The sequence below is a fragment of the Triticum dicoccoides genome, chromosome 2B, assembly GCF_002162155.2.
Source record: "Triticum dicoccoides isolate Atlit2015 ecotype Zavitan chromosome 2B, WEW_v2.0, whole genome shotgun sequence".
In the NCBI taxonomy this organism is placed as follows: domain Eukaryota; kingdom Viridiplantae; phylum Streptophyta; class Magnoliopsida; order Poales; family Poaceae; genus Triticum; species Triticum dicoccoides.
Genome location: NC_041383.1, coordinates 23975849 through 23986344, shown reverse-complemented (window position 1 = coordinate 23986344; position 10496 = coordinate 23975849). Strand labels below are relative to the sequence as shown.

General features: G+C 41.2%; 2 protein-coding genes across 2 annotated transcripts; both read right to left on the bottom strand.

Moving 5' to 3' along the window:
• Nucleotides 1-279: 279 nt before the first annotated feature.
• Nucleotides 280-1793, bottom strand: LOC119366887. Its single transcript, XM_037632574.1, has 4 exons — nucleotides 1429-1793; nucleotides 1160-1343; nucleotides 876-1073; nucleotides 280-778 (listed from the first exon to the last, which is right to left on the bottom strand). Exons 1-4 carry the CDS (start codon nucleotides 1728-1730, stop codon nucleotides 533-535), a joined length of 930 nt encoding a protein of 309 aa, XP_037488471.1. The 5' UTR covers nucleotides 1731-1793; the 3' UTR covers nucleotides 280-532.
• A 6609-nt stretch (nucleotides 1794-8402) lies between these two features.
• Nucleotides 8403-9890, bottom strand: LOC119361873. The gene is made up of 4 exons (XM_037627031.1): nucleotides 9533-9890; nucleotides 9239-9446; nucleotides 8953-9153; nucleotides 8403-8859 (listed from the first exon to the last, which is right to left on the bottom strand). The coding sequence occupies exons 1-4, from the start codon at nucleotides 9826-9828 to the stop codon at nucleotides 8629-8631; spliced, it is 936 nt and encodes a 311-aa protein (XP_037482928.1). The 5' UTR covers nucleotides 9829-9890; the 3' UTR covers nucleotides 8403-8628.
• Between the last annotated feature and the right edge of the window lie 606 nt (nucleotides 9891-10496).

Here is a 10496-nt window from a genome sequence, read left to right as displayed (position 1 = left end):
ACATACATCTTCTGTGTGAAAAGTAGATCACCTAGGATTTTATCAGCTTCATTTGTTCCTGAATCATAACAAGACTATTTGACAGAGGTAGACAGGTCGTACACAACTTATCACGTATGTACGACCTCTGAAGTTGGTGGACTTTGCAATCGGGTCTAATCAGTCTATGTCGGTGGCTGATTAGCAGCATGGCTGCACACTCCACAAACTTCTGTGACTAGTCGCGCGCACTTCTCAAGATATGTGACAAGTTGTGAGACCACGGGTTCCAATATGGCATAACATTATTCATAATTTCAAATAGATAAGTACAGTAAGCGACCACAGAGAACTCAACCTAGAAAAGGAGCGTGGAACCCTGACAATGGAAGCTATGGGAGGACGTACCCAAACCAAAGCTATCTTATTCTTGGAACACAAACACTGGAACTAATGTTGGCCACAAAGGAAGCTGCGCCAACGTGTTCTAATTTAGAGGAAAACAAGCGCGGCTTTCAAATAAATAACATAATGGACAAACATGAATCCTTCTCTAAACTGCGATGGGACCATGGTAAATGCCAATTGCATCAAGTGCACCACCAGATCTGCCAAAGAAGCCCACAACACATGTATTTTCCGGTACCGTGGCATCAAAACTTGTGCCCTGCACACTTCCGTAAGGCCCATACTTTCTGATGTTGGTGACGAGAACAAGAGAAGTTATAACAGTTTCAGTCACAAGGTTGTCAATTGTCCCCGATATTTGCTTCACAAACTCTTTAGGGCCTAGCTCAATCTGCAAAAAAAAAACATATAAGGAAATAAATTAAATCACATAATTGGCTGTGTATATATATGAGAAAAGAAAAATAAGGAATCTCAAATAAGCTCACAGTCTGATAGTTCCCTCCGCTGCTGCCACCCCATGGACCTTCAGAGCGGACCTTCCCAAGTTTGTCGACATAAGAAAACTCAAGCGAAAAGATGCGCGAGCCACTGTTTATTCTCATACTTCGTAGACGCAACGGCTTTCCTGCGGTCATGTCTTGAGGGAAACCTCCATTTCCGCCCCATGGCCCCATCTTTATAGGCTGTGTTGCCAATGCGTGTTAAAAATTCTGATAAAAGATTAGATAGTCGATGCATGAACCGGAACGAGGAAAAATATAGTATATACCAATGATAGGGATGACGAGAAGTTGAGGCACAAGACGCGGATCTGAAGCTCATAAAACTTTTGGATCTTGAACAAGACAACACCTTGCGCATAGGCAAACTCACCCGTCCCACCAAGGATTGCCCATTCACCTTCTAGTGGTGAGCTCATATTTCCAAGCACCTTAAGGCTGGAACCTTTGAACCTAAACCAATCGAGTTTGTATTCTTAGTGGATGTTAAGGTACACACACAATGTTTAAACACATGAACTTAGAATTTGCAACATACCTCTCATCGACGAACACCATGTTAAAACAAAGGGACCAGGTTCCTTCGGTTGCACCAGCACCCGTAAGTACCCCCTGTGCATGTGCCACAAGCTTCTTGTCGGGGCCAATGCCATCATATATTGTCCAATCAGTAGCCGCGGTGCAGCCAAACTTCATAGGAAGGCCAGGATTCACTATAATGACCTCGTTCGGATTCGGCGATCCTTGGGGGCGCTGCTCCATGTACAAGCCATCTAAGAGAAACTCCTTGTGCTGCAATGCTCCCTGGCTAACAGGAGCACTCTGTAAATACTTAGCCATAGCTACAACAAGGAAGCTTAAGCTAAAGCTATCTACAGGTTCTTCTCTCTATTGTGTGGGTGATAAGATGCATAGAGCGGTAGAGGTGGTTTATAGGCTGGAGTTGCGTCCATGTATGTAGCGAGAAAGCGGGTTGCAGTTTACTATTGTAATTTCTATGCATCTACACAAGTTGTACTAGTACTTTTTCCATTTTAGCCTCCCGGGCATTTGCAGTTTAGTATCCATGCACGCAGACAAGTTGCACCACTAGCTTTTCTTTTTAAATATCTGATCTGGCCTCCGGAGTAATTAGCACGCTATCGCCCATTGGATCCGTCAAACTTCTGACTACTTGATACAACCCACAGTAGAGCGTAATTTAGAGTAGTAACATGCATATGGGAGGCGGACCAATGGCTCTCGGCGACGCCGCACCATGATATCTGTGTTATTGAGTTCCTATGATGGCATGGCTGCATTTAAGGCACAATGAATTTGCTAGTTACAGATACATATGAAATACCCGATGATACACTGTGATTCCTGTCCTTTGCGTGTAGAGTCAATATTCTGAATAAATGTCACCTGCGTTCGCAATAATTTTCTTTTAAAAGGAAAAACCGTTAAGTGAGAAGCTGATGCTTACACAAACACGAGTTAAGATCCTTTGAGCGGGTTTGTCTCCCAGATAAACCAAACACAGTAAGTTCTAAGCCCTGTTATCTATTAAGACCTGTCGATCCAAGTAGTATTGTTCTTCTTTTAGATGACTTGATCTCTTATGGGGAGTAGAAGAATGTAGTACTAAACTGCTAATAAATGATCGTGGCTGGAGTTTAGTGTGCTGAAGAAGAAACGTTACCACATGAGTAGTAAATGGAGTGTACGACCGGAGGTTGGCAGTTATAGTACACTGGTCGTCAACCCGTGCACCTGCACGGTCTAGCAATTTCAATATTTAATATAACAAAGTTGTGAAAAATAAAAAATGTCAAACAATAATAATATGGATACGTTGATGTAGATTTTTATTATAACACATGCATGTAAGTTCAGTGGTCGCTTGTGGTCGCTTGTCATCCCGTGCAGCACCTGGCTTTGGGATCTTTGTGGTTTGCCGATGGCCATGCTGGTGGGAGAGGGCACTTGATGGTGAAGGGGATATCCTTCACTGAGAAAAACTGCTGGGGGCCATCCATAGGAGAGGAGAATCGAAGGAAAGGAGTCAGCAGTCATGTACAGGAGTCGAGGGAGATGTTTTTCCTTTTACTTTGAGGAAGAGATGTGTTTCCTTTTTGCTTTTTACATGAACAGTTTTCCCCGTTTTAGTGCGAAGAAGATTTTATGGTCATCATCACACAGATCGTTTTTGACTTACATGGCAAACAAAGTATCAAACTCATCCTAGATCCACGATAAGAGCAAACGTGCGTCCTGAGTATAGAGAAGACTAACCAATCTAGTTGTTTCGAATCTTGTATTCTCCCTGGGCCAAGAGAAATGTGTCTTTTTTGAAAGTATGCAGACATCTATGCTGGTGTTTCTTAGGGCCATAATGAGGACGAAGACGGACCTCACGCCAGACAAACCAAATGTTGGGCATGACTCTGGCGATGCATGGGTGTGGAGGAAACGTCTACCCTTTGGAAAAGCACCCGCTATCATTGCACCCTGAGACTACGGCCACTGAATCGATAAACAAAAGGGATGGAAGCCGACAGAGTTTGAGATGGTCTGCATCGACGAACCATCGGCACACCCCCTTCAAAGCATCATCCATCGTGACTGGCATGGAAACTAAGAAGATTGAATGAATCTCCGGTCGAATATGAATTTAAAAATTAATTTCCTTATTTTTATTGTAGTGCCCTCTTATCCGATCAAATCTCTTCAACTTTCTATGTGCCCATTCTTTCTTTCCACATGCATATAAAAGTTCCAAGGATGCAATATCTGGTTGATGAATAAATATTGTTTCCCATTACTGAAGGACGCCCTTATATATTTTTTGTTTGCATCCACGTTTCAATGGAAGTACTTTTTTTTGCAGGGGTTCAATGGCCGTACATGCAGCCCTTATTTGTTTGCATGGGCCCTCGTATTGTTTTTGTACACATGTATTTATACATGGACAAATTTGTCTCTAAACGTACGTGCAGTAGTACTGTTTGTTCTATCACGTCGGACTTTTTCCCGGCAAAAAAGAATCACATCGGACTTTTTTTTTCTTAAAAGAAAGATATCACGCCAGAATTAAATCATGCATGTCGTATGACTTGTACTCCCTCCGTTCCAAAATAGATGATTCAACTTTTTTTTTGAGCATCAGTACAGACATAAGCGCTCATATACACGCGCATACACTCACCCCTATGAACGCACGCACGCACACCCTACCCCTATGAGCACCTCCGAGAGACTGAGCCGGCATATCATCTTGAAATTTACGAAGTCACCGTAGGCGCCTCGTCGTCGACGGGAACGTCTCCTCCCACTGAAAGCGCATCGCCGGAAATCCTGAAATAAATCCAAGAATAATGCGAGCACCAGGATTTGAACCCTGGTGGGTTGGGGATACCACTGTCCATCTAACCAACTCAACCACAGGTTGATTCGCGATGACTCAACTTTATACTAACTTTAGTACAAAGTTAGGTCATCTATTTTGGAACGGAGGGAGTACCATAGATGGACTCTCCAACATGCGCGTACTTATCCTGTTGGACTAAAATCACGCACGACTTGTAGCATTTTTTACCATATATGGACTCCCATGTTCTAGCGTGCAGACATGCTAAAGCACTCAGTATGGACTTGCTCTTTTTTTAATTTATCACGCCAGACTTAAATCACATCTTACGTTTAGCATATCTGCTGATGGAGAAAAAAATCAGTTACCAACGTGAACATCTTTTTTTTGGAGGATACGATGGATGCTTTCTTTGTTTTACTTCACGGGAGAAGATTGGAGTTTGAAGGGTAATCAAACGGATCTGCTCTCCTATTTTCTTTCCTTTTCATTGCTAGATTTTTTATGGAAGAATGCTATCATTTTTTTAGGCAAAGTTGGATGCAGTCTTTGTTTTGCTTCACCAAAACGTGGCAGGAGTCCTTTTTTGGACCATGTGTCACGTAAGTTTCTTTTTCATCTCTGGAGTTAATTATTTAATCCAACGGTGTAATTAATTTCAATGATGTGGATTAATGAGAAGGCTTTAATGGTGCCTCCAATTAGTAAATATAAGATAAGATATGAGATATAAGATGTCATAGATGCATGGTGGGAGCAGAGTTAGAGCACGTAAATTAAATCCTCAGCTTTCTTAGAACAGGATAATACCTGAGCTAATTATAGAAAAGTTTCTAGAATTATTCGCATGACGTACTCAGTTTCTCAATTAACAGAAAAAATGACATATCTCAGAAAATCTCTAAAATCTAATTAGATAATTTCACATGAATTAGCATGGTAAAAATTAAGCTTCGTAGAAATGTGTGATTACGTGAAATGGCTTTTAAATTTGAGACGAATGAGTTGAAGGAAGATGAAACGGGATAGATGGAATCAATGGGAAAGGCATTAACTGATGATGTGACCATTGCTTGAGTAAATATAGCTTTAGTTGTTGAGTGGGCCAGTGCATGCAGGAAATACAATGCTATGCACCTCTAAATCAGAACATACATGCCAATAAAATGATGAATACATATAGTGGTGCAGATCTATATCCATATTCGATGGTGAAATATTAGGGGGCTGCGCCCGCAGGTGCTCCTATGCAATTTTGCATGCATATGTTACTAGTCTAAGTTACTACCTCTATAGTGGGGAGTAACATATCTGTGGTGTCATGCATGTGCTACATTTATTAGTTTGAAGACTCATCTTGTCTTGGTATGTGTGATGTTACTCATAGTGTGACTAACTAGATATGTTACTCAAATCATCTCTCTCCTCATTAAATCATTGTCACATAAACAAATTTGCTGAGTTGGACCTGAAGTTACTCCCACTATGGGTAGTATGAGAGTGTGTGTGTAGTTTTCAATGGCCTACTCGGTATTGAGGTTGGCGATGCCTACTACTAAATACATGGAATCTTTTGATTGCCTTCTCGACATTGACTTGATGCTTCTACCAAGTGAAGAGCATTTCTAGGAGAACTAATTTAACCAGTTTTAACTTTTTGAGATTGATGTTCACCTCTTGACCGTATTGTAAATCTGACATTATCTCTCTGCATTCCATAATACCTTGTGATTAGGTTTCATTAGAATAAACTATAAACCAACAATTACTATTAGTATATCAATTTTGTGACGCAAAACTATGAACACAACTAAATACTTTTGGATACAAATGTAATGATATCAATTTTATGCCATATTATATATACAATAACAAAGTAATTGTTAGTCAAAAACTTATCCTAATGAGACCTAATATGCAAGGTACTAGTATTTTGGAGCTGAGGAAGTAGTACTGAAACAAATCAAATTATAGTACTATACTCTCGATAGAACTTCCATCCGTGCTAACTGATATGTGCATTTTGAATCACAATTTAGAAGCTAAATTACTCAATTATCATATTAACTCAATCATTTTTGCACTATTTTCTCTCGGTTTTCTAGCTTATTCAACAAGTTCATTTGGAGGGGGATGAAAATTTGTCATGGACTGCATATTGAAGAATTCACCAAGAAAAACACTTTTATGGAGTGAGGGGATAAAGCAATAATCCGATAATTGTCAGAACAAAAGAGGCCAGAGGTCAGGAGATGGACCTAGGGAGTACTCTTTCGGTCCCACATGTCCTGGGGACGTTCCCTTGGCTAGGGCGCATGGTGGAGGCGTGTAGGCCCGACATGCATGTTAGGCTCCGCCATTTACGTGACTCCGACATTCATCCCAAGACCACACACGAATTACTACTAGAGTTTTTGGCTACTGCTGCGAATATATAACCCTTCTTCCTTTGGAGGACTGATCCTACTGGGTTCCACCACCTCCGACAAGGGAATTCATCACCACAAATGCCACCACACATGGGGAGCATCTTAGACCACACCATTTACACCAATATCACCATCTCCAACTTAATATTTGTTCATCTCCATGCAACTTTCTAGGTTGATCCCTATAATCACTTTCTAGTGTTAAGTTTTGTTTAGTAGTTGGTGCTTTTTGATTTACTAGCAAAAGATCATGTGCTTTGCAACGGGGACAAGAACTATAACACGCCTATAACCCAATAACCATGACTTAAGACCTCAATAGGTCAATGTCCTTTATTTCAACATGGCATCTCATCTATATTGCCGCTTATCCTCCTTCTCACCCTCGCCGACGGTGGCCATAGTGCTCACACAAGCACAACTTTGAATATGGTCAATCCTAAGGCGTCTCTCTTTTGACATAAGATGATAAATCTTCTTTGGTTTTCCCAATGAGGTTTTGACGAGGCTTGCATGCATGGTTATAGATGGTTTCTTTTGTATCTAATCTGGTTTTGCCGAGGTGTTCATTTCCATTGCGGATCAGCATCGATATGGAAGAAAGACGGATCATGCGCTGTTGATTAAGGTTGCAACCTAAATAGCATTGAAAAATGTCTAATAGGAAAACTAACATCGTATTCACAGTCTACATATTTTTTTAATCAAATTCCATATTGGGAGGGGGGGGGGGGTCTTCAAACATGTTGGTTGATTTCAAGAAACAGCAGTGGGTTTTCTAAATAACGCGGAACTTTTTTCTGGACTCAATTAAATATGTACCGCAGGTAGGTTTCAAGAAACAACGCGCGGAGGGTGAGGGTGTAGGGGGGAGCGCAACGGACCGAAAGAAACACTTCTCCTTTTACTAAAGGTGTAGATTGGTGAAATATCTATGCGCTAAAGTTGCTATTCACATCCACAAGACCTACACTTGCTTGTGTTTGTGACTTGCGATTAACTCATTTCGTTCTGGATGGCACATATATAGGAGAAATCCGGTTGATACATTTCATTTGACTTCACAATGCAAATTCATGTTTGATTATGTGATGTATTATAATTCTCTGGGTGTGATGTACCAGCACTGACTAGATATTACTTCACCATTTATGGACCTAAAGTAGACCATGATGTTTGATATTGTTCTATTTTTTTAATTGTATTGGTTATGGATTTCTGTTGGTGAAGGAGGACACAAAATGAGGGGCGGCCCCAAACAGAAATGACTGCCTCGACTATCCATAAGCTCTATAGCTATCGGCCTCTACTACTTGTTTCCCTTTATCTTATGTTCACATTTTGGTGGACTGTTGGGAGCGTTCTTCTTCCTTTTTGTGTGAATGAGGTGGACCTGTTGTAGGTGATGGCTTCTTAAATGAAACCGGAGTACCCTTTTCTCTACCAAAATGGACAAGTGTGACTCACTGTTTGTAATTCTTTGCCCATTATATCTAATAAAGTAATAATATGCACAATACATAGAACTGTATATTTGTAATATGCATTGTGATACCTAGTTAATTTGTGTGCATGAAGTAGCCAATTGATCATTCTCAGATCAGATTCCCACTCCGGATGACACACTAAATTTACCTTCATTTTGTTTCATAATCGGGTGATCTCTTTAAGTGCCCAGATGAGGGAATAAAGCACATCCATATGCACAATAAATCTGTGAACATATCAGCTTGATTATTTCATTAGAAAACAAACCTTGCATCTCTTCATTTATTGTAGATTGAATACAGTAGGTGACAAATTAAACAAAATACTCTTGCACTAGATCGACATGGATCCTAGCTAGAGGCAAGGATCGATGACCCTAGCCATGTTATTGTTGGAAAATAAACGGTGGAGCTAACACACTTTGGAATGAGACTGCCGTAAGCTAAAGCAAAACAACAACGAAACCATTTCAAACCACAATGGGGCCATGGTAAATACCAATGGCATCTAGAGCATTCCCGGTCCTGGCGAAGAATCCCACAACACATGTATTTTCTGGCACAGTAGCACTGAAACGATTACCCTTCTCATGCCCAAACGGTCCATACTTTTTGAAGTTCGTCGTGATAACAAGTGACGATATGACAGTGTCAATGGTCCCTGATATTTCCCTCACATACTCTTTAGGCCCAAACTCAATCTGTAGTGAATACATGACAGGAAACCATGTTAACTGTTGACGAGATGTACAAGTATGCATCAAAAGGCAAATTACTTTCTAAAATGAACTCACAGTTTGACTGGTTCCTTTGTCAGGACCCCAAGGACCCTCCTTGCGCCTCTTCCCAAGTTTGTCAATATAAGTAAATGCAAGGGAGTAGACAATCCAGCTGTTGTCACTATGAATTGTCACACTTTCTAGGCGCATCGGTTTTCCTGTGGTCATGTCTTGAATGGAGCCTCCGTTTCCGCCCCATGGCCCCATCTTTACAGGCTGCGTTGTTAATGTGTATTAGAACTTTTAATTGCATGTTAGATAGAGCCCATGCATGAACCGCAACAAAAAGGTATGTATATACCAATGACAGGGACGACGAGAATTTGACGCACACGGCACGGATCTGAAGCTCCCTTAACCTACTTTTCCCGTTTTCAAATTCTTGGATCTTCTTGAAGGTTACAACACCTTGTGCATAGGCAAATTCACCCGTCCCTCCAAGGATTGCCCATTCACCTTCATACGGTTCTGCCAAATTTCCAAGCACCTTAAGGCTAGAGCCCGTGAACCTAAACCAAATCGACTTCATATAATTAGTCGATGTATCACATACACACACAATGTCAGTCAAATGAACATGGAATTTTTGACATACCTCTCATCGACGAACACCATGTTAAAACAGAACGACCAGGTTCCATTTGTTGCACCAACCGCCATATTTAGCCCCTGTGCACGCGCAACAAGCTTCTTGTCGAGGCCAATGCCATCATATATGGCGTAATCAGTAGCCGCAATGCAGCCAAACCTTTGAGGAAGATTGGAATCCAATATGATGGTCTCCATGGTATTCAGTTCGGTACGTTGCTCCATGTACAAGCTGTCCAAGAGAAACTCCTTGTGCTGCAATGCTTCATTGCTAACAGGAGCACTCTGGACATACTTTGCCATGGCTGCAACAAGGAAGCACAATTAAGATCTGGTAGCTAGAGGTCCTCGTGTGTATTGGGTGAGAAAATGGTTAGAGAGGTATGGGTAATATATAGCCGGAGCTGCATCCATATACGTGGCAAAAAAGCGGCCAAGAGTGCAGTCAAGGGCTTACTACTCGATATTGCGCTTGGTCATACTACTACAGGAGTACTCCAACTTGCCTTAATTAATTGAAGTGTATCAACTTGCATGCAGTAATAAAGCTTATCAACTTGCGTGATTCCAAACTACATTAATTAATTGCATGGAACCTGTTGTGGGAAGATCATTTCAAGGAGTAATTTCTAGCGACCACATCATTTGCATGCATGGACTACCTCTCTAACCATAGTAGTCCTTGCATGCACACAAGTTGCAAATGATCATTTAGCCTCCCGGGTATTTGCAATTAGTAGTCCATGCATGCACACAAGTTGCACCACTAGCTATTTTTTACACAATCTGACAAGCTTCCCGAGTAGTTAGCACGTTATGGCCATCTGGATCCATCAAACTTGCTACTCCCTCCGTCTAGGTGTGTAAGTCATCTTACGTTGCGCACCACGATGAAGGCGGAGAGGAAAACGAGAAACTTAATATCTTTTTGCTAATTAATAGCATTGCATGCAATGAACTAACCTCTGCAT

Excerpts from the sequence above, each read along its gene's own strand:
- LOC119366887 (XM_037632574.1), bottom strand. The coding sequence starts at position 1,730 with ATGGCTAAGTATTTACAGAGTGCTCCTGTTAGCCAGGGAGCATTGCAG. Across the intron at positions 1,344-1,428 it reads ATGGTGTTCGTCGATGAGAG|GTTCAAAGGTTCCAGCCTTA; the intron begins GTATGTTGCAAA and ends CGATTGGTTTAG. Across the intron at positions 779-875 it reads GCGGAGGGAACTATCAGACT|ATTGAGCTAGGCCCTAAAGA; the intron begins GTGAGCTTATTT and ends TTTTTTTTGCAG.
- LOC119361873 (XM_037627031.1), bottom strand. The coding sequence starts at position 9,828 with ATGGCAAAGTATGTCCAGAGTGCTCCTGTTAGCAATGAAGCATTGCAG. Across the intron at positions 9,447-9,532 it reads ATGGTGTTCGTCGATGAGAG|GTTCACGGGCTCTAGCCTTA; the intron begins GTATGTCAAAAA and ends GATTTGGTTTAG. Across the intron at positions 9,154-9,238 it reads TCTCGTCGTCCCTGTCATTG|CCTGTAAAGATGGGGCCATG; the intron begins GTATATACATAC and ends TTAACAACGCAG.